The 23,820-nt window shown below is 44.7% G+C and overlaps 1 protein-coding gene across 1 annotated transcript in view; it reads right to left on the bottom strand.

The window, feature by feature from the left end:
• The window catches only part of Dock5 (dedicator of cytokinesis 5), a 192,279-nt gene that overhangs the window by 31,323 nt on the left and 137,136 nt on the right, over positions 1-23,820 (bottom strand). Inside the window, exons 22-34 of the mRNA XM_021181410.3 lie at positions 23,379-23,513; positions 21,586-21,697; positions 20,723-20,793; positions 20,034-20,140; positions 19,644-19,780; positions 16,796-16,891; positions 12,292-12,390; positions 10,245-10,339; positions 8,519-8,597; positions 6,497-6,597; positions 3,102-3,160; positions 2,549-2,703; positions 1,072-1,157 (exon numbers count right to left, since the gene is read on the bottom strand). Of these exons, the coding sequence (XP_021037069.1) occupies positions 1,072-1,157; positions 2,549-2,703; positions 3,102-3,160; positions 6,497-6,597; positions 8,519-8,597; positions 10,245-10,339; positions 12,292-12,390; positions 16,796-16,891; positions 19,644-19,780; positions 20,034-20,140; positions 20,723-20,793; positions 21,586-21,697; positions 23,379-23,513 (1,332 nt within the window). The remainder of the gene's footprint in view (positions 1-1,071; positions 1,158-2,548; positions 2,704-3,101; positions 3,161-6,496; positions 6,598-8,518; positions 8,598-10,244; positions 10,340-12,291; positions 12,391-16,795; positions 16,892-19,643; positions 19,781-20,033; positions 20,141-20,722; positions 20,794-21,585; positions 21,698-23,378; positions 23,514-23,820) is intronic.

Below are 23,820 nucleotides of genomic sequence, written 5' to 3' on the forward strand. Positions count from 1 at the left end.
GAATAACCAAGTGACATAGAATGTGTGACCTAGGTGACCGGTTATCAAAGTTCAGAGTGCATGAGAAACCAATGTGCACAGCCATCTGCACAGTGGGATGATTAGGCAATAACTGCGATCAGTCTTAAAAACCAACAACAACAACGCGCACATCATTTTCTCTGTGTGTGTGTGTGTGTGTGTGTGTGTGTGTGTGGATACAGGTACATGTGGAGGACCTCAGGAGTTGGTTCTCTTCTTCTACCATGTGGGTCTCAGGGATCAAGTTCAGGTTGTCAAGTTCCCTGGCTGGCGGTGCCACTCTGCCCACCCACAGTCAAGCTTTCTAAATGTGGACTTTGCAAGCAACACCGTGTTGACACACCACCTCATTTAGTCCTACCAATACGACGAGTAAGGAGTAGACACTGCTCTTACAGATGGAGGTGGGGTGAGGTGCTTGATCTGCCTGACTGACACAACTGGCTGCAAAGACACGATCCGAGAATGTGGTCAAAGGAGGGTTGGCACTTATTCCTGCCAGTCCCGATAGCCGAAGGCTTGCACCACACGACACAGCCACACACAGCACGAAAGGGCTGAGTGTGTAGAGGCTGAGTAGGGGAGGCAGCAGTCGAAGGGACAACGTGGGCTCAGATGAAGGATTGATGTCTTCATGGATTGCAGCACCCAAGCTGGCTAAGTGACAACTGCTCTGTTCTCAGAACTCTTTGATGGCCTGCGGGATATTTTTAAGTCTAAAGTCAATCTTGACTTCCTTTAAACAGCTACTCTGAAGCCACAATTAGAGATGGCCTACTTTTGCTCAGGTTCATAATTAAGATGTCGGGCAGGAAGCCACGGCTGCATGTGTCTCCTCTTCCCACCCCTCTGCTGTGTTCTCCTGGGCCAGTCTGGTTAGAGAACCCCAGCGTGGACTCCCATTGGGTAAACACTATCCACCGTGAGTATTCCATCCACACCACGGAGGACCAGTTAGTGACTGGGTGATTCTGAACCTGCCATCCCGCTGCAGGGTGGACAGTTGCTTCTGTCCACCTCTGGCCTGAGGTGCTGCTCTGAGGTACTCACAGCTTTTCCAGAAGGACCTTGTATTGTTCATCTCCTCGGCCACCTTCCACTTCCTGATCCAGCTTTGTGATCAACTCATTCTCAAACTGGAAGAGAAGACAATTGCACAAGAGGATGTCAGATCCTAAGAAGAGTACGCGGTAGACAATGGCCAGTCTTTCTAGATCTCGCTCAATCCCTTTCAATTTGAGAACTGTTCCCAAAGTCCGTAGAGAATTATCTATAACCCACCCATGCAGACAGTGTTCCATGACGTGTCAAAAAGCAAATTAGTCCCTGACTTACTACGTTTGTTAACACTCCGGGAAAAGCTATTTTATTTACCACTATGGATATTAAGTGAATTCATAACCACTGTCCCCTTTGTACTTGACTCAACATAGTCCTATCTGGCCAGAACAGAAACTTATGACAATTCTCCTGCCTCAGACTCCTAAGTACTGGGGCTATAGATATACATCACTACCCTGAGCTTCTATCTTATTTTTGTTTCTTGTTTGAGTCTTGGTGATGAGATTATTTTTTTGCTCATCATCCTAGTTATAAACCTTCACTAATACACTAATAGGTCTGTAGATGTTATAGACACGACACCTGAGTCAACTGAGTTGTTAATTTGGATATATCTGAGATTAGCTAGGAGAAAAACCTCTGGGTAGGTCTGTGAAGGTATACGGGAGGAATACTCTCCCCAAGAGTGGGCAGTTGGATGGATAAGGCTGTACCTTTTGCCTGCTCTTGCTCCTTCTGGTGAGTGCATCTACCCTACCGCTGCCACCACTTCCTACGGTTGCCACCAGTACCACCATCTTTGCGGCATATGGGACCCAGCTTCTTTGACCTTCCAACTTGGACTGAAGACCAGAGACTTTTCAGGAATCCTCCAGGCTTTGAGCTCTAGATCAGGAACGCTGAGGCGCCCAGCCTTGGGGACTGAGCAGCTATGGGTTCTCCTCAGCTTCTCTGCTGTTCAGACAGTTGTTGTTGGACTACCCAGCCTGTGCTGTGTAATCCAATGTAATAAATATGTTTTAGGATCCGTATTCAGTATTTCCACTCTGTTCCTCTCTGACGACTGCTGTATATGGTTAAGTACAGGGAGGTCTGAGAAAGCATGGACTAAACTAAAGCTCTCAAAGGTAAGCAGGGATGCCTGGGAGCTGCCCCGGCATCACCCCTCCCTCAGCTGGCCACACAGGTGCCACCTTCAGTTCTGGAGTCAGATGTTTCAGGCTGGCCTTCATCTTCCTGAGACAGAGCTGACTTAAGAAGGAAGGACGTAGAGTGTGGAGATGTCCTCTAGCTTCTGGGACAGAAGACCCAATCATATGTCTAATTCTTTTACACAATGAAATATGACAAATCGGTTTTAAAATGTGTTTTTTTTTCACTGAAGCTGCTGCCTGTCCATTTGGAGAGATGGTAGTGAAAGGTTAACTGTTACATGGGAGTGAGGTCACGGCCGGCCTCTTCTTACCATGTGGAAGTTGCCATTTCCACTCAAATTGAACTCGCACTGCATCATATCAAAGAAAATTGGGATCGTGGCTTTACGGAGCTCCACTTCAGGGGTCAGAGTGACTTCCAGAATGGGACCCACCATGGATGGGATGAATTTGATTTTGTGTGGCCCTGAAATGAAAGCAAATGAGGATATTAAGACTATGTCACCGCTCTCAGTCCCACGTAATCAATCTTCCTCCACGGGGCCCAGAAGAGAGGAGAAAATTCACGTGACACACCATGTCAATCACAGAACGCTGGCAGAATGCTGCCTTCTGATAGCGTGTGGCTGGTGCGACGGTGGAGGCCCTCTTTGCCAATGCCCCAGATGAGAGGGTACGGAACCCACAAATCTACTTTACTTCTGGACACACATACAGACAAATCTCAGGGCTATGTGAATTAAAGTAAGAATGTATCTTGGGTTTGTGTTTTTAATATAACCTGTGCTGAGAAAACTTTCCTTTAGAACAAAAAATGAAAAGTAAGCCAGTCACGGAGGAGTCTGTTCAAGGCCAGGGACTCACCCAGGTTATACCACATGTCCCGGATCCTGAAGCCGATTTCTTTTCTCATGTCCCCATATCTAGGAAGAAGATCATAAGAACAGGATTTGCAGTGGAACTGAGTCGCGTGCATACAGTCATCCCTCGGCCCGGCAGGGGCTAGTACCAAGCTCCCCAGACCCCCAGATCTGTTCAAGTCCCTTATGCAAAATGGCTTAGGGAGTTTGCACATACGCTAAGCACAGCTTCCCTCACACTTCAGACAATCTCTTTGACAGCTCAGAGTATCTAATACAAGAGACTGGGGATGCTGCCTAATGGTAGAATAATTGTCTACCATGTGCAAGGTCTTCAGTTTGATTCCCAGTACCACAAAGAAGACCCCCTTGGGTAACTGCCACAATCAGGTGTTTTCCATATGTGACAGGGCCACTGACACATGAACTCACAACTACTGTAACTGTGTGCAGGAGAGCTATACAAGACTAAGCCAGCCCAAGTGCCTGCACAGATGGGAGGAGGGGATCACCACCAAGTCCCACCCCCTAGCTGAAGGGCTAGTGGCACCTAATGGTTGCTGGGAGAGGAGCTTGTCATGTTTCTTCAGGGATTTAACCCTGAATGGGATGATGATCATTTCCCATAGAGGGCTCTAAACTCATCCACATACAAGGAGAACTAAGTGGGCGCAGGGGGTTTTAAAAAGCACATGAAGATGGAAGGGGAAGTGTATTACAGAGTTCTTAGGAATTGGTAGGGGGAGAGTGGGGTAGATGTGATCAAAACACATTGTATGTATTATGGAATTCTCCAACTATAAGTAGAGAAAGAAGAAAATACCTAATACAACAGAAATGTTTCGCAAGTATAGGTTATATCAGATTCACTGGAACTAATGACAAGGAAAATGTCTGTACACATTGTGTTTGATGTCATTTCCTGCCAGGTATTTGGGCCTTTCTGGGTGGTGGATGCAGAGTTTGCTGGGGTGGAAGGGGAAGTAGACAATGAAGAGAATGATGATAGAATAGTCCCCATCCCCCTAGGTCCCAGGAAAGGCCGGGGCTCTGTAAAAGATAAGGCCAGCACCCAGAGAAGTTTCAAAAGAGAACTGAGCCACACGGAGGACAGGGGGCTTTTGGAACAGGAGGAAGCAAAGACAAATGTGGAAAGAGAACTGAGAAGATGTCGTCAACTGTCCACCTAGTGCAGAAGAGTGAAAGAGGCTCCAGTCTCCACACAGCAGAGATAGGCAGCTGAGTGAGATGTATGAGGTCGGAGACAGATGAGGCACTGTGACTGACAAGAAATCGGTGGGCTGGGCTGTGTACTTATGCCTTGGCCAAGGCGAGGCCTCATCAGAGTGTCCTTTAGGGATCACACACACGGGGGCAGGTCTAGGCCATGCACATGCTCAGTTGAGACAATATAAGCCACAGGCAGTTTTTAAACTAGTTTTCTGGTTGTAGTAAGCTAGGCTTAGAGTCCCAGCACTGGAGAGACTGACGCAGGTAGATGGGGAGTTTGAGGCAAAACCCTGCCCTGTGTAAGAGGCAGCTTACACAGGGACACAGGCCATACCTGGTCCTAAAATCTCTGCCCTACACTACTCCCCTCATGCTAGGGATCTCCTAAATAGGTTTTTTTTTTTCTTCAAAATTTTCATTGGGAATATCATCAGAAGCCATACTTTTAAATCATATTTTAAATTTTCCTTACTATGCCATTTGAATAACAATGCTTAGCTTAATTTCATTGTTAGTATCAGGTAAGCATATGAGATAAAAATTTGATACCTATGTCAACAATGACTCTGTCTATTTATTGGCCTGTGGTAAGTTGATTTCTACTGAAAACGCATAAGGAAAGCTTCACGCATTCTTGTTTGTGCCTCTGTAACTATACGGCATAGAACTCGCTGTTTCCAAGGCTTGGCTTGAATCCCTGATCCTCTCATGTATGCTGGGATTATAGGCTTGTTCCACCATGCCCAGCTCCCCACCATCCCTTGGCTCTGTCTTTATCTCTTTCTCTAGTCTTTCTCCAGTCTCGTCCCAGCTCTCCCTCTGTGACTTGTAACCAGTTATCCTCCCTTGTAGCTGCTTAACCTAAATCAAATACCTCCTTCAAAGAGGTTCTATTGCTACTTACGATGTTTTAAAGAATGAGATCAAAGGATCCTTCTTTAAAATAAGCATCTCATTACTTACCCACTAGGGAAATTTACAAAGCAGGCCATACATTCTAAATCAGCCTCTAAATCTTAATCTTAACTCTCAGTTACTATCAGTCTCGGTTTTTGTTTATCTGTTTGTTTGCTTTTAGGGTGGAACCATAGGCTGAGGAATGTTAACTAATTTGCCTGTTTCAAGAGAGTAGAAACAACTAAAATTTCAAAATCTTCAATAAATTCCTACCGCTTTCCAGTGACAGCCTTGGAGCTCCCAGGCTCTCAATGAACTCTAAATCAGACCTGAGAGGATGCAGTGAAACCTGGAACCAAACTTGTCATTCCCGTATAGAATTCCATTTTGATCTAGGCCTTGAATTGGGAGGATGTAGGCCCATAGGAGGAACAACACTATGAACCAACCAGTACCGCCAGAGCTCCCAGGGATGAAATACCAACCAAAGAAAACACATGGAGGGACCCATGGCTCCAGCTGCATATGTAGCAGAGGATGGCCTAGTCAGTCATCAATGGGAGGAGAGGCCCTTGGTCTTGTGAAGGCTCAATGTCCCAGTGTAGTAGAATGCCAGGGCCAGGAAGTGGGAGTGAGTGGGAGCAGGAGGAAGAGGGAGGGGATAGGGAGTTTTCAGAGGGGAAACCAGGAAAAGGGATAACATTTGAAATGCAAATAAAGAAAATATCTAATAAAAAGAAAAAGAAAAAAATAGTTTTAGGTTATGTTGGAGTTTTCTCATTTCTTTGCAAAAAGTTAAGGTGGCACTATGCCTGCAATTTCAGTGGACTGACAGCAGGTGGCAGGAGATCCCAGGCCAGAGCCCAGACCCCAGGAAGAGCACAGTGTGGCTAAGGAGGGAGTGGAGGTACCTTAAGAAAAATAATATGGAATGGGAGGAACTTCAGGTCTATTAACAGATTACACATAAAACCCACACCACCTTCAACATGAACAAAGGTCCTGTAATTTCTAAAGGCAGGGCTTTGTTTTGTTTTGTTTTAACTTTATATATGAGAGTATCCAGAAGAGGGCATCGGATCCCATTACAGGTGGTTGTGAGCCACCATGTGGTTGCTGGAAGTTGAACTAAGGACCACTGGAAGAGCAGTCAGTGCTCTTAACCGCTGACCTACCTCTCTAAGTCCCTGTAATTTCTATGACATTAGATTGCTGACCACACACAGACAGCTTACCTTCCTAATGGCCATGGAATCTTTAAAGGATACTTACTTTTTCACAATTTTGTTGCGCTTGGCTTCTGAGAACGTTTCAAGCTGGAGGGACTCGTGGGTGAGAAAAGCTACAGCCAAATGGAAGTAATTGTTCCAGAGCTTCGCAGGAGGCACGGAACGGACGAGGCAAAATAGAAAGTAACACCAGTGAGGATCCAGATAAAACACCCACGTGCGGAAGCACTGCGCTATAAAAAACTCAAATAAAACCAACAGGACTTCTTGTCCCGTCTGGGGTTTCAATTATTCACTGCTGGAAGTTCTGAGACTTAATAGTAACCTTTAGGAAAACAACCCAAACTTTACATTTTTCTTTACCCTGGGGGCACAGGAGAAGTACTGCCAAGAAATGTACCTATTTATAGCAGGTGGCCTGGCACTGTGTATCAAGAGCCCTCCACTTCCTCCAAACTTTGGAACTAGTAAATACTTTCCTGATTTTTTTCCCCCTCTGTGGCTAGTTAAAAACATTTCAACCAAAGAAGGCCCTCACCGCTCTTTAATGTAACAACAAATAGAAACGATCCGAATGTTCTTAACAAGAATTTACTCACTACATCAGAGGTCAGGAGCATAATGAATCCTATCCAGCCATTAAAAGTATTATGAAAATGTTTACCATCATTGGAAAAAAAGTCGGAGGTGTGGAAAAAGTAAAGAAAGTGGGTCAATGGACCATCAAAGAGTTACAGCGCTCTTTTCTATTTTTGGCTTGTACATGATGTATTATATACATGCATACACGTATAATTATCAATTCATGTATATGTCTATGCTTATATATCCTCCTCTAGTTATATAACTCTCTAATGGAAATGTTTGAGATAAGAACAAAAAACACACAACAAGAAAATGTTTCTTGAACTTCAAGTCCCCATAGAGCTGGGACCTAGTGGACCATCACCAGGCCCTGCTGGCTGCACACATAAAGGTCCTTCCATTTGTCACATGAAGGAATAAATGAAGATGAAGCTACCAGATACCTGGGTTTGTTTTATTTTTGCAGACAGGGTCTCATGATAGCGCTGGCTGACCTAGAACTCACTATGTTAGATCATGCTGGTCTGATGATCATGAAGACCCACCTATCTCTACTTCCTCAGAGCTGGGGTTAAAAGGTGTACGTGCCACCACACCCAGCCATTACCTCTTTTAAATGTATTTACAAGATAGTCATGGTGTGCGTATGAAACCGCGTGTGTGTGCATTCATGTCTGTGTGGATGGCATCAAGTTGAGGATGAGAGGAGCCTCCTTGGCCCTAGTTTTGCTTCCTGAAACTTCAGGACCTGTGGTCCACTGTGGTCTGAAACCATGAGCACATCACTTGACTCTAGTTCACACTAATTTCTATTATTCTGCTGTGACGATCCTATCTTAATGTTTATTATGACTGTTGTGGCCAAGTGCACACATTGAACATCACCATGGGTCTGTGTGCCTAGGAACATAGGAACGAGAGGGTTTAGCACTGAAGATTCAGGCTTTCTCTGGTGTCCCTGGACTGAATATGGGAGGATTGCAGAGACCACTGTATTTGTATTTGCATTTTGCTGTTCTTGCTATGACAGTATTGCTCATGGTTTCTTTTACACGTGTTGCCTTTGTGCAATGAAAACCAAACCACTTTATTGTGTTTGGAGAACTCCATTTAGAAATATGTGCTTTAGGAAATCGGCAGACCCCTGAAGTCCTCCTCCTCCTCCTCCTCTCCCTCCTCCTTCTTCTTTTTTAAAAGATTTTATTTATTTATTATTTTATGTGAGTACACTGTCGCTGTCTTCAGACACACCAGGAGAGGGCATCAGACCCCATTACAGATGGTTGTGAGCCATCATGTGGTTGCTGAGAACTGAACTCAGGACCTCTGGAAGAGCAGCCACTGCTCTTTACCATTGAGCCTTCTCTCCAGCCTCTGAAACCCTTCCGTATTTGACAATGATAGAATCTGAAATGGCCCTTTCTCAGCGGATGCAGCGACTTGCTATAACAGAAGGCCTTCCACATGGGTGGATGCTTACCTGAAGTTCAAAGCTTGCCTGGTCCATGAAGCTCTTGGTGAGAACCTCAGCAAACTGATTGATGGCACGGAGGAAAACTCTGGGGAGGAAATAACAGATGAGGAAGGCAATCCCCAGCCTCTAGAGATATTTCCCCACATACTCTGGACATGAAGCCAAGTGGTCCTAGCTTGGCCGAGAAAGTCAATATAAACTAACGCGGTCCTTAGAGGCCACAGAGTACAAAAGGGGACATAAAGATATACTTTCTCTCAAGGTCTGGAAGAGCTTGGAGGCTAAAGACTAAGCAGAGACTGCAGGACCAGGCTCTCTGACCCTGGGCAGGCGGTGTACACTTGACTATGACACCTACCCTTACAGGCCAGCATTCTTAAGAAATCTCTTTCGAAGCTGTTATCTAATTGGGAAGGGATATCCTGACTATCAGGACCATGGGAAGCTGACAACGCTTCTATTGATTTGACTTATGTGGCTCACTGGCAACATTCCAAGGCCATATGGCAATGCAATATTTTATATATATATATATTCAGTTCACTTTGTGTCAATTTGCAAGCATTTGTTGCTAGGTAGCAATTCTATAATACTGACACAGGTGCCATACTCAAAACCTACGTCCTGGTCTTTAGAAGATTACAGTACAGTAGTAGGCACCCTTCACTTAGATGTCTAGTTGTGTTCCAATGGACACCATGAAGAAGAATTATGTGATAGATTTTCAAAGAGATGCAGGAAATCAGAAGGAAGAAAAGATCAACAGCCATTTCTGAAAGGACGGGTTTCAGAATTCCGTCCGGGGGGGGGGGGGGGGGGGGCGGGGAGTCCTCTGAGGAGGTTGACTGTTTGTGAGAGCACTCTAAGAAAATAAGACAGAAGTCTTGTGACCTCAGTTTCTTAAAAACAGGATTGTTCTTGGAATGTGTATTCGTGCTCCTCCCACGCCTACTGGTAGTGTGGTCTCTTCAGATTACTCATTATTGCTGCTGCTGTTTAACGGCAATAAAACGTTTAACCTCTCCTTTATATGCCTCTATGGAAAAACATGTTTTTCCCACATGCTGCTTGTCTTGTGACCAAACGCAGCTTGAATTCGGGAGAACTTTACCCATGTGACCTTTCTTAACCCTCAGGGTATAAGCTGTCTGGAGCTCTGAATAAAGCTGGCTATTACATGAGACTTTAGTCTGCCTCATTAACAGGCTCCATTGTCCCAGGTCCACTGTCTCTCTCTAGAGCAGTGACAACTCAGGGCAGAGGTTTCCATGGGAGGTGACATTTCAGAAGGGCCCTGTGAATAGAAGAGTGGTTGACTACTTCCAAAGAGGATGAAGAAGGCCTGGCAGGCAGAGGCAGTGGTGTGAAACAGAACATGGTTAGGAACATGAAGCCTGATTGGTGCAGGTAATATGCAGAAGGAGGCGGTGGCTGGAAAGGCAGGCAGGACCTTGAATAGGAAGCTGAGGAATTCACGTGGAGCCACTGAAAGGGCACGCAGAGCTGACGGCCAGAAGGATATGATGTGGAGGAACACAAGGATGATAAGCACACTAACCCAGGCAAGCAAAGGCAGCAGATGGGAAGAAGTCAGCAGTCTAGTGAAGGGGGAAGACCCGGTTTATGAGTGCCAGGTATGAGGGATAAAGATTTCACACTGCTTCATGTATGCCCAGCAGACTAGGGCATTTCAAGGTCAAATGCCCCCAAGAATGGTCATGAGCTCTCTCACCTGTTCTGGGTCATGTTCATGACCATCCAATCTTTGGCATACACATTCTTTCCAATCAGATCCTTAAACATAATGAAGGTTTCCATGAGGAAGTCCTGTGGAGAACAGAAGAATGGTTTAGAAAACAGGCCCATTCAGTCTTTCTCTCAGCAAGTGGACAGAAACTACCCTATGTTGGGATAACACATGGAAGGTCGCATGGTTGTGGCCTTTCCCGTAAAGTTATTATGGACAGTGCATTAAATAGGAATAATTTGATTTTGTTGTGGTTTTTGGTATCTTGAGACATGATGTAATCTAAGCTTGGCCTCTTGACTCAGTTTCCCAAGCGTTGGGCTTACTTGTTGTCCTGGCTGGTTTTGTGTGTCAACTTGACACAACCTGGAGTTATCACAGAGAAAGGAGCCTCCCTTGCGGAAATGCCTCCATGAGATCCAGCTGTAAGGCATTTTCTCAATTAGTGATCAAGGCGGGAGGGCCCCATGTGGGTGGTGCCATCCCTGGGCTGGTAGTCCTGGGTTCTACAAGAAAGCAGGCTGAGCAAGCCAGGGGAAGCAAGCCAGTAAGTAACATCCCTCCATGGCCTCTGCATCAGCTCCCGCTTCTTCGTCCGCTTGAGTTCCAGTCCTGACTTCCTTTAGTGATGAACAGCAATGTGGAAGTGTAAGCTGAATAAACCCTTTCCTCCTCAACTTGCTTCTTGGTCACGATGTTTGTGCAGGAATAGAAACCCTGACTAAGACACTAGTGATCAATAGTACCCCTGGCCTATGATGGATTTTTTGTTGTTGTTGTTGTTGTTGTTTCATGGAATGATTCTATAATAAAAAAAGGGACACAATATTATTCTGATTTTTACAAATGGTTTCACAAGGCTGAGAAAGACTAAATGGCCACAGAAAATAGGAAGCAAGATGGGGGCCATGGACTGTATGTATACAACCCTCCTCTCCTTGGTCCACTGCTTTGTGCTGTTTGAATACATCTCTTTAACTTCAAAACTGGGTAACAATCATTTTAACTAAAACCTTTTTATTTCATAAATATGAAATATGTGTATGGGTGTTTTGCCTGCATGTATATCAATATACGGCCTGAACAGCTGGTACCAATGGAGGCTAAAAGCTGGTGTCTGATCCCCTAGAACTAGAGTTACAGATGGCTGTGGGCTGCCATGTGGATGCTGGGCATCAAAGCTGGGTCCACTGTCAGACCAGCCAATATCCTCAAGTCATCAGTTTTTTAACAGATCTTAGTTCAAATCCTCCTGACTAGTCGGAACAGAAGAAAACTGACACACAAGCAGGGCAGCCATAATTTTGCAGGAAAGGCTACATCACAGTGTCTTGCAAGAACTGCAATAAGGAATACCACAAGTGCACAGAGCACGAGGCAGTAAAAATGGCTGGTCTTGTCCAAAGGAGGAGCAAGTCAGAAATAGAACGGCCAGGTTGAAAAACAAACAAACAAACAAACAAACAAATGGTTCTGAAACCATTTTTTTGCTACTTAGTTAAATTTAGACATTTTTCCACCAGGGTTGCTGAAAAGAAGACCTAATTGTTTGCTTCTCTGACTCTGTGTGTACAGTCCTGTGGAAAAAAGAACACTGGGCAGTGCTGTTTGGTGCAGGCGTTGAATTCTTACTTAAACTCTATCAGGTTGGAGGAAGCATCTACTCTGCTAATGATGCCCTCTGTGGACAGCCATCCCCACTGTGGTGGCTGTAAGGGAGCTTTGAACTCTTGCTGCGCAGCTCCAGTTACCTGTCATTAAATGTAAGAAATCTTCAGATGGATCTAGCTGTGCTCAGGCAATGAAGCAGGAGGATCATGACTTTGAGGTTGACAAGAACTGTCTCAAAAAACATACACACACACACACACACACCTATGTGCACACATGCACATTCACACTCACTCACACACACACACATCAACACAAATGCGCACACACTCAAGTGCACACACATACATCTAAGCATACACACACACACACATACACACAACTCTTCAGTGTTGTCAAAGATCCAAAGCACACAACTTACAATGATGTCCTGCCTGGTTTTGAAGGTGCTGATGTAGTGGCTGTAGTGGCTGTCCTCCATTTGTCGTAAGACGGCAATCATGCAAGCCACAAAGCTGCCCTGCAAGGAGAGAAGCAGAGTGAAGGTTCCTTAGAGAAACTGTTAGGAGACTTTGGGCATCATGGAGTTGGGGCTTTCTACCCATCGAGCTCTATCTACAAGGACACTTGGAACTAGAAACACTGCTTCTGAAGGTCGGATGGCATGCATATGCTTTGCAGTTCTGCTTCCGGCACCTCCTAGTGTGACTTAGGAGACATGGAGCCTTAGGTACCCCATCAATAGCTACAATGTTTGGAACCCTGTAGGTCTAGAACAGTGGTTCCCAACCTTCCTAATGCTTCGACCCCTTAATACAGTTCTTCATGTTGTGGTGACCCACAACCATAAAATTATTTTCATTGCTACTTCATAACTATACTTTTGCTACTGTTATGAATCATAATGGAAATATCTGATCTGTAGATGGTCTTAGGTGACCCCTGTGAAAGGGCAGTTAAATCCCAGAGAGGCTGTGACCCATAAGATGAGAAACAGTAGTTTAGGTGAATTAAAGATCTCAACTAGGTTATCAGTTAAGGTAAACTAGTTTGTGGGTTCTGAGTTTCTGGTTGGGTAAAAACTGAAAAGATAAATGAATCAAATCTGAAGGTTGGAAGGTGGGGGAAGAGCAGAAATAAAAGAGAGCCGGGCGTTGGTGGCGCACGCCTTTAATCCCAGCACTTGGGAGGCAGAGGCAGGTGGATTTCTGAGTTCGAGGCCAGCCTGGTCTACAAAGTGAGTTTCAGGACAGCCAGGGCTATACAGAGAAACCCTGACTCGAAAAAAAAACAAAAAAACAAAAAAACAAATGAAAGAAAGAAAGAAAGAAAGAAAGAAAGAAAGAAAAGAAAAGAAAAGAAAAGAAAAGAAAAGAAAAGAAAAGAAAAGAAAAGAAAAGAAAAGAAAAGAAAAGAAAAGAAAAGAAAAGAGAAGGTGCAGGAAACATCTCCCAGGGAACATCTGAAATGCTCAGGGTAGTTTTAGGTTTCTGGAGCATTCTGGATTTGGGGGTTTAGGGATTGGAAATGTTCAATCAGTAAAATCTATGCAAATAGTCCAAAATTCTAAAAACTACAATTTTTGAAATCCGTTGGTCCCAATTATTTCTAATAAGGGATATTTAACCTGCACCCATGCTGAGGAGGACAGGAACCCTTGCAGGCCATTTCCCTGACTCTAGAACCCTTTGGACAGTTACATTTGGTCTTCAAACATGTGGAACGCTGCACCAGACTCTGAAAAAGGATCAGAGAAATTTACGATGATTTTTTTTGTTTGTTTGTTTGGTTTTTCAAGACAGGGTTTCTCTGTGTAGTCCTGGCTATCCTGGAACTCACTCTGTAGACCAGGCTGACCTCCAACTCAGAAACCCGCCTGCCTCTGCATCCAAAGTGCTGGGATTAAAGGTGTGCACTACCACTGCCTGGCAGAAATTCACAATGATTGTAATGTGTGCTTGTGATGTCTAAGGGTGCTCTTCCCTCAGCTACACAAATTAGTCACAGATCTCATTTTCTAGTCAGAGGGTAAATGTACCACCCTTTGTATTCGTGTAAACACAAAAGCCACACAAATATAAATTAATTTGGCACAGAGATGTTGGCCATGCTTAAGGAGGGAATGTATGTCTTAGACTCTTTAATAAAAATGCTTATTTTTCCTACCCATAAGGCAATGTAAACTGTATCGAGATCTGGACACATTTTACAAATTATCATATATTCTGCATTTATGCAATAGTCAAAAACTATTTGGGTCTCTGGACTCTTGCTTACTCTGGATTTTGAATTTCATCTCGCTCTTGTTTAATTTGCATTACTTTTGCTCTAAGTTAAACTTGGCTTCCATATAGTTTTGGCCATTTTATTTTCATTTGGCTTTTTATTCTTATTTATTTATTTATTTATTTATGTATGTTTGAGAAAAGGTTGCTGTTAGCCCAGGCTCACCACCAATTCCTCACATAACAGAGGATGATCTTGAATCTCAGACCCTCCTGTCCCCGCCTCCCCAGTGCTGGGTTACATTTACAGGCGGGGATAGTCATGCTTCGTTCATTCAATGCTTGGGATCAAACCCAGAACCATGTGCACACCAGGCCTTCAATCTCTCAACTGAGCTACGTCCTATCCCATTTCTTCATATTCTTTACATTCTTTACTTATATAACTAAATGACTATTATATTATCTTTGTATATTAAGTCTATTAGTGACTTTCCACATATGCTGTATGACTCTGACATCACATACCTATTTTACATTTGTATCAGGACAAAAATCTAGTTCTCTCTCCTTTTTATTATTTGGAAACTCAATAATCCTTTTCCGCTGGGATCAGGTACATATATATCCATTTATGCTTTCTTTTGGCTGCTCTAGCACTCGATTTTTCATATAGAATTTTTTTTTTTTTTTTTTTTTTTTTTTTTTGGTTTTTCGAGACAGGGTTTCTCTGTGTAGCCTTGGCTGTCCTGGAACTCACTTTGTAGACCAGGCTGGCCTCGAACTCAGAAATCCGCCTGCCTCTGCCTCCCGAGTGCTGGGATTAAAGGCGTGCGCCACCACGCCCGGCTTCATATAGAATTTTTAATTTCATTTGACATTTATCTTGAAGGTATAGAACCAAATGAAAGACAAATAATTTTCTCCAAACTATTCATTTGCTTTTCAAACAATATAAATTCAAAAATCTTCAGTAAGAGTCTTATCACATTGTCAAAGTTCTACCTCTGTAAATCTGCCAAGTAAACTTAGATCTGCCTTACTTAGGAATAGACATACCCACACAGACACACAAACAAATACACATGAATACACACATACACACACACACATGTGTATTCACAGACATGCACAGATAAACATACACACTCAACCGCAGGAGTCTGACAGGATTTTAATTATTCTCTTACAGTGTGACAAATTATTACTTATACTCGACTGCTCATTTACCTGAACCTCACTGGTTTTTATTCTCATGTTTGTGTGATTGGAGGGCATGAGAATTTTCCTTTAAATCTCTAAACAGCTGCTACCATGACAGAAAGGCCATTGAACACACTTAGTTTTAAGCCACCTAGTTTGTAAAGAGCGCCTGATCCTATTAGCCTTTCAGTCAATTTTCCAAGTTTCAATTAACTGCCTGTTATTTTAGCTAATATATATATATATATATGTGTGTGTGTGTGTGTGTGTGTGTGTGTGTGTGTGTGTGTGTGTGTATTTATAACGATTATATAAAACTAGCCAGATACCATTCTGGACATAGAGATGTACCGAGACTACACAATACTGCCTAGATGCTGCCTCTTAGTTTCAAGTGTCTTCCAAAAACCCTTCTGTCTGTGCCCCCCCAACTCTGTGCAGTATATTAAGGAAAGCTAAATTTTCTCCCCAACAAATAGGTAAGGTTGTTGAAAACCTTATGTCCTTGGGCAGGCAAGATGGCTCAGCAGGTAAAGGTGCTTCCTGCAAGCTTGGTACCCTCACAGAGAAGGAGAGAAATGCCTGAAGGTTGTTCTTTTACCTCCACACATACATCATGGCACATGTGTCCTTTTACACACACATACACACACACACACACACACACACACATACACACACACACAAAATAAGATTAATTTACAAAAGAAACCTTGTGCTCCTGAGAACAACTGGAAAACAATGTACCTTCAGCAAGGAGAGGGGGGCTGTTCTTTTACTGTTGTTTACTATGTGATATGGAAATGCCTGCAGGGGGAAGGAGAAGCCAGGAGGTAGGCCATGGGGATCTCAGTCGTGGAGAGAAATCTCAGTCTCTTGGAGAGTCCAGATTGACTATCTCAAAGTCACCAGCTAAAAGGAGCCTTCTATTTGATGTCACCACTGCTTGCTCTCCCACCGGGACCACTCCAGTCGCCTGGGCTGGATGCTGTAAGATCTTGATTCAATGGTATCTTGCTGTCAGTCTGCTGCTTCTCACTCTCTGCTCCTTGCTACTTACTCTTAATAAGTCAGCCATTCAAAATCAAAGTGTGGCTATCTTAGATCATCTTTTGGGCCATAGAGAATGGTCCTCTAATTAAATTCTAACCTCAGCTTTTGGTGTAACCAATAGAAACTCACTTTAATCATGACACCATTCAGGTTTGCATCATTATTCTGGCTTCAATCTTGTCCTTTTATTGACAACTATTTAGGCATAATAGACAGGTCACAGGCCTTCTTCAAAACATACTGACCACTAATCCTTAGTGACACCTGCCTTTTTTCTCCAACTAAAAGGACCTCATGATCTAATCTTTTAGATCATGAAGAAGCTGAGATATGCTTATAACAGGTAACTGTGACATCGGGGCCTACATGGGTTCAGTGTGGAACCACGGGTGGAATGGAGTGAGAACCGTGTCCCTGCAGTGGGGGCGACCAGGAGAGACTCACAATGTGAGGAGACTGTCGGCTCATCCCAATCACGGTCCGGTTGATCCTTCTCAGCAGCCTCTCCATGATCAGCTGTACGTGAGCTGAAGTGGGGCCCTGCGGGAGAGAAACATAGCTGTGGCATGCCCAGTTAACGATGCTGAGCAGATTGAGGAGAACCATCAGGGAAAGAAAAGGAAAAGCACAAAGTTCTTGATGCTTCTGTGCAGGGGCAAATTAACAAACAAGCAAGCAAGCAAGCAAACAAACAAACAAACAGACCCTCCCCCCAATCAAACCTCCAGGTTAAAGAGTGTGGTGCAATAAATGCTTGTGATTCCTTTTCAGTATAAAAGTTAAAGACCTAACAGCCACTACTCTCAGAGGACCTGGAAGGTAATTAAGGTTATGAGGGTGGGGCCCTGATCTGAGGGGATTAGTGCCCTTACTAGAAGAGACACTGAGGGGGAACCTGTGCATTTGGGCTTATACTCTCTGCTTCTTGCCGGTGTAGACATGGAGTAGAATCCACGAGAACACACGAGGAGTGGGTAGCCATCCGTGAGCCTTGCAGTGTCCTTAGCAGAGCTCAACAATGCTGACACCCTAACCTCAGACTTCCAGCTTCTAGAACTTCCAAGGAACTAAACTTCTGTTTAAGCCCCGCTATCCTGTGGCATGGTACAGAAAACTGGACATCATCACTCCAGGACTTAACGTTCTAAAAGTCACATGTAACTCGGGGCCATTATTCCTGTTCACCAACTTTTAGTTCTCATAACTGGGAAAGAAGGAAGGTCACAGTGCTCTTACTGGACTCAACTGGACTAACCACAGCGCCGGATACATGTGCACACTAATTCCTTCCCTGTCTGTAGTTGACATGTCATTCCCTGAGTTTCAGTGTATCCATTTTTCCTTTACCAATGATGTCACCTGCAGATAGCGTCTTGGTTAGGGTTGGGAGCCCACAGTCCACTTGCCCCTTTCAATGCTGGGAGTTTGTCTGGCTTGAACCTGACAGGCCTTGTATGTTTTGCCACAGTAAGAGTCACTTAAAAAAAAAAAAACGGGCTGGTGAGATGGCTCAGTGGGTAAGAGCACCCGACTGCTCTTCTGAAGGTCCAGAGTTCAAATCCCAGCAACCACATGGTGACTCACAACCATCCGTAACGAGATCTGGCGCCCTCTTCTGGAGTGTCTGAAGACAGCTACAGTGTACTTACATATAATAAATAAATAAATCTAAAAAAAAAAAAAAAAAGCTATGTATATGACATGACTGGTCACATTGTTTATTAACTACGAAGTTCTTGGTTAACGAATTCCAAATCACGGCACTACTGGAGTCTTCAGCTTCCTCATGTGGTTTCTATAGGGATGTGTAAGGATAACAAGGGGGTGGGTTATCTGTCATGAATAAACATCAAATGAGCTGTACAAACAGTACTTGAACTCCTGGGACTCAAGGATATAGAAAGACAAGTTTAGGGCTTAATCGGAGAAGACAACAGTATCTTCACATTCCTGGGATCAAGGATGGCACAGAAGAGATACAGAAGCACCCAAGGGAGTGTTGAGCTGAGGATACGGTGGGCTGCTGGGCGGTGGTTGAGCCAGTCAAGTAAAGTAAGACTTGGCTGGGAGACTCAGAGAGAGCATTTCCTGTGTCCTCTGGCAGAGTAGATGCTAAAGATACTGCTGAGAAGCACAGGCCAAAGAGTAGAAGTGGTTCCCTGCCGTGTGAGCACGAGTGGTCCCCTGCCTGCCGCGTGGGGAGCCCTGCCCCTGGAAACCATCATTTGTTTGGGGGTGAGGTTCTTTTTCTTCCATGCCACCAGTGTTCAAGAGAAACATGCTCTGCGCAGTTTGCCAGCATCTCCAGTGGAGCCTGAACACAGGACACAGGAGATCCAGGCAGGTTCAGCACCCGTTCTCAAGAGGTGAGGTCAGAGGTTAGATCCCAGAGAATACCAAATTAAAAAAAAAAAAATTCTAATGGGCTCCAGAGATGGCAACAATATCAGAGAGAAAATAAGGCCAGAATGCAGAAGCGCAAGAGGTTTCTTCAGGAATATCATCTTAGTGGGTCTTAGCAGAAACTGTTTTTTTTTCCCTTCTTTAAGGTTTGGGTGTATACCCATGTGACTGTATCTATTCATTTACCTACACATGTATGTGGAAGCCAGTAGCTTCTTTCTTGCTATTTTATTTGCTGAGTTAGGATCTCCCACTGGAACTACAGATCACTATTTTGGCTAGACTGGCTGACTAGTGAGCCCTGGAGGGTATGCCTGTCTCTACATAACAGTGCTGGGATTACATATCTGTATGTGCGGCCATACCCAGATTTTACATGTATGCTAGGGAATCTAAATGCAGGTCGTCATGCTTGTATAGCAAGCTCTTTACCCTGCTGAGCTGTCTTCCTAGCCTATGAACTTACAGATCTCTTTGGTTGTTTTTTTGAGATAGGACCTTACCAAGTAGCCATGTCTGGCCTGGAATGTACTCGGTAAGATCAATCTGACCTCAACCTCAGAGATCTGCCTAACTTTGCCTCTTGAATGCTGAGATTAAAGTGTGCACCATCGCACCTGAGCAATGTAAAGTCCATAAGAGCACAGCCAATGACCTCCATGGTAAGCTAGTTAGGAAAAGCCGTCCCTTAGGGCCCTCACACTAAGCCATTTGCTTATCTTTCTCAACCTAACGTGAGGTACACCACGTTTAGTCCATTCTGAAAAGGACACAGCTTGCTCTATTACCTCAGTGCTCCAACACTGCCTGAGATGAGGAAGACCACAGTTTCCTGCTGGGGGCAAAGGGAATAGCAGAGGCTCAGGCCATGGGAGGTGACTGGACTCACCACATCCGTCCTGTCTAGCACCTCTAGGATGTTGCTTAGAAGCTGGGAGCTTGCCTCGTGGTCCGGTTTGGTTGAGTGGTCGTCCAGCTGGCCACTGAGCTGGTCTGTCAGTAGCGGCAGCAGCACTTCCCTGCACTCTGAAGAAGAAGAGAAAATGGCTCACACATGGCTACCTGCTAGCTCCCTCTAAAATTCCACTTGCTCTAAACACCCTGCAGCCAGCCCAGCCAAAGAGCACATGGATTTAGGTATGGGGTTTCAACTTCAACTAAGAAACTCAGGAATGCTTGCTGTAACACCGTGGTGAGCCACTGTGGCACACGTGTACTGCAGTGGAAGCCGGCTGACTCCTTCCCCAAACGCTGCAGCTTCTGAGGGAGACTCGCTCACCTGCCTGCTGGAAAAGGCTGCTCTCCACTATCTTGGTCATGCAGTTAAGTTTCTGCCGCACCAACTGGTTGTCAGGGATGCTTTGAATGAACTTGCAGAAGAGCACGCTGGAAGAGAAGTGTGGCTGGGTCAGTGTGTTCACATTTGGCCGTCTGAAGGCATCCTTACACACTTCTATGCAGGCATCCTTACATACTTCTAGGAAGGCACCTTTACACACTTCTATGCAGGCATCTGTACACACTTCTTCACTAGAGCTGAGCAGGAGGAGTGGACCCAGAAAGCTCATGGATGACCTAAGACTTGATTTGAGAGTGTCTCTGGTGCTATGAACCCCTAGAGGGTTCTGCCTTAGAATTTAGCACACCCAAACTTGACATCATTTTCCAGACTGGCCTGCTGCTTCAGCTTCTGCAAAATGTCTTTTCTAGCAGTTTCCTCTCCATGGGCCACCATACTCTGCATCCCTAGGCTACTTTCTTTAGCATAGCTCTTTACCCCACAGAGAGTACAAGTCTCTCCCAGGGGCCAGCTTTGTATGTTCTTTAATCTCTTCCTCGGAATTGAGCACATATAAGTGTTCGTTCCCTTAACGCTTCTTAGAACAAAAGCAAATGCAGGGTCCAGGTCTGCCCAGCACTGGGCTGCTTCTGCTAATTTCAAGACACAAATCGTGTTCTGCTTCTCACCTGAGCTCCATGGGATCAAACACCAGTTTGACGTCATTAATTATGCTGGGAAGGTACTTCAAGGCTGCCCCCTATAAGAAGCACGAAGGCAGTCAGTGCCAAGGCAGACAAAAACCAAATACCACTGTGTCCCAGGAGGAAAGGGCAGGACTTGGGGTTTAAATAAGGAACTGGAAGCAAATGCCCTTGCCATGAGATGCTGGTATCTTAAGTGACCTCCCCGAACTTCCTTCTGAAAATGGAGGTCCAAGCCTTGGTCTTCATGACCAAAAGGCTCTGTGCATATTTTGGAGGCAATTCAAGTTCCTTTCACCAGGTTACCATTAAAAGCAAGGAAGAAATAGTAACATTCAAACTGGAGCCCTCAAGAATTATGTGCCTCCCAGTCTGTAAAAACTGTTGGTGTTGGTGGTGACTTTACACTTGAAGGAGGAGGCAGAGGAAGGACTGAGAAGAGAAACAGCCACCTGCGAAAGTAGGGGGATTAGTTTGCCAAAATCAAGAGGTCAAGCAGGATTTGTAACAGCCATTATTCACACAATGTCTGAAGAGGCAGCCTATCTCTGGTGAGTTGACTCTTGAATATACAACTGCGTGTGGGAGTTAAAATGTGGACTTTCATTGTGTGTTCACTTTTAGCAATGCTGTACCGAGACCCCAGGACCTATGTAAGCATCCTACCACATAGCCACAGCCTCGTGCACTTTTCTTCTACTTTTTTTTTCCTTCTACTTCTGCCCATTCTACTAAGCTTCTCATGCTTTTTGTGAGCCTGCTTAACATTTCCCCTACCACCACCACTACCACGTCACGTCTTCATGAGGGGCCTTCAAGGGGTCCCCCAACAAGGTCACCAGGCTGACCTTGATCTTGACAGCTTCTTCCAGAGGCCTGTCCATCAGCGTGTTGAAAGCAAGAAATAGCTGGCGGATTGAGTCGTTAAATTCATCTCCATCTTCACTCTGACCATAAAACCTAATGAGAAAAAGAAAATGGACAGTAGGCATGTGGTCTCAAAAAACAACACTAGAGGTCAGCGCCTTGCTGGTCACCATCTCTAACTATACAGAGACATCTCATAGGGAATCCCACGACTGTTTTTAAGGGACCAAACATCAGCCCAAACAGATTGAAATGACATCAAGACACCGATAAATGCAAAGTAGTCATTTGTATTGAGGTCCTAGCACAGGGTCTACAGCTGGCTAACCAGGACCGTCATCTGGAGCTATCTGAAGAACCTAAGTCTGGAGATGCCTTCGGGCCTGGTAGTTTATGGGTACCACCCGCAGAAGGAAAACAGCAGAAAGTCACTGTGCGGATGCAGTAGGTGGCTCTAAGCATGGCTGCCTTCCTCAGCTCATGACCAAGGACAAGGGGCATAGGCTCCCAGGGCAGACACCTTGCCCATTCTCTTCCAGCATCCCTTCTTTCTCCTCCCTCCCCACGGTCTCAGCCTCAATATGAGCTGAGGTCAAAGACATTGTGAAGAAGATCCCCAACCTAGCCTACAAATCCCAGCTTTTGTCCGCTTTCTCCACCAGAACTCCCAGGTACTCCTGGTCTGCTCTACTGCAGACACCTTGAATTGACAAGCACTAGCTTTGAATAAAGCCTTCTAATTGTCTTCATAAGATATGTGCCATCAACTCAGAGGCCTCTGGGTAGTTTCTCTAGACACAGACATCTCAAGGAGAAGAACGTGAACTAGGCCACTGATGGCAAGGCCACTAAGTACTCAAGAGTAGGTGTGATGGATTCAGAACATAAGAACACATGCAAGCACATACTTATAGATATATATTTCTGCTGGTCTCCTCCATCCACACAAACACACTGACTGATCTCTTTCTAAAAATCCAAAGTCTAAAGATTCTCCAAAACTCCAAAACTTTTATGAATGCTGGCATGAAGCCACATGTATAAAGTTCCCCACCTAACTATATATAAGGGGTCAGTCAAAATGTACATGCATGAAATTTTGTATAAAATTACCTTAAGCCCCAAAGCAGCTCAAAGTTCATCAAAATGGAACACACTTTAATTTTGGGCACAGTTCTCAATTCAGCAAACACCATCACTGCCCACACGACTTCAAGGCTGTCTTTGGCCCTTCCCTTTCTGTTGCTGCCCCATCAAGTCCTACAACATCTAATTAGCTCTTCCTCCAGAGTCAATACACCTCAGCGGTTGCATCTGAGGTTCAGCCTCAGTGTCGCACCCTGAGCCCCCAATTAGGTGGTGCTTACTTTCTACACAGGAAGTGAGAAGATCATTTAGGAGTCAGAGATTATCTCACTAATCAAACTGCAGTACTGCCACCACACTTAGATTAGACCCACGCATCTGGGCTGTCCCAAGACCGGTCTCTCTAAAAGCCATCATCACCATTCAAGCCCTCTAGAGCAAGCAGCAAATAAGTCAACCATTTAAGCCCATGAGTCCTGGTGCCATTGCTGCTTTAGGATTCCCTAGACGTAGACCTCAATGGACCTTCTCCAGTGGTCTCATAATTCACCTCTACCTTCAACCCCAAAGATCCAAAGTTTGGTTATCCCATGACCAACCAATTGCTCACAAAGCTGAACACAAAAGAACATGAAGAACAAAGGGATCTGGACGAGTACTGGCAGCATCCTATCACTGGGACCATTACCTCAAGTAGAGTACCCGAGACTGGATGATGAATCGAAACAGGTACTTCAAGGCTTTCAAAGCAGCAAATAGCAATTCCGTCTTGCTAGGGTCCTCGGCATTGGCCACATAAAAGTTCAGTACCTTGGAGAGTTTCCTAAAAATGGTAAGAAGGCATTGTTGTCAACATGGAGCTTGCAGGCTTAGGGTATGCACCACAGAAGGAACAGTGGTTACCTGGGAAGCACAAGGCTCACCTTTCAAGTACACCCTCTTGAATATACCCTAAACAGGCAAACTAACTGCTGTTTTGTCTTCACATCTGTCTAGCTTTGACACTTCTTTTCTTCTTGAAAATACTGGGGAAACTAATTAACTAATTCCACAAGCCACAAGCATCCTTTGGTGGAACTGAAAAGAAGAACCAAGAGATGACAGATCTGGATCTCCTGGGATGGTTCAGG

This window comes from Mus caroli, unplaced genomic scaffold (genome assembly GCF_978045245.1).
Source record: "Mus caroli unplaced genomic scaffold, Mus_caroli_1 scaffold_12, whole genome shotgun sequence".
NCBI lineage: Eukaryota > Metazoa > Chordata > Mammalia > Rodentia > Muridae > Mus > Mus caroli.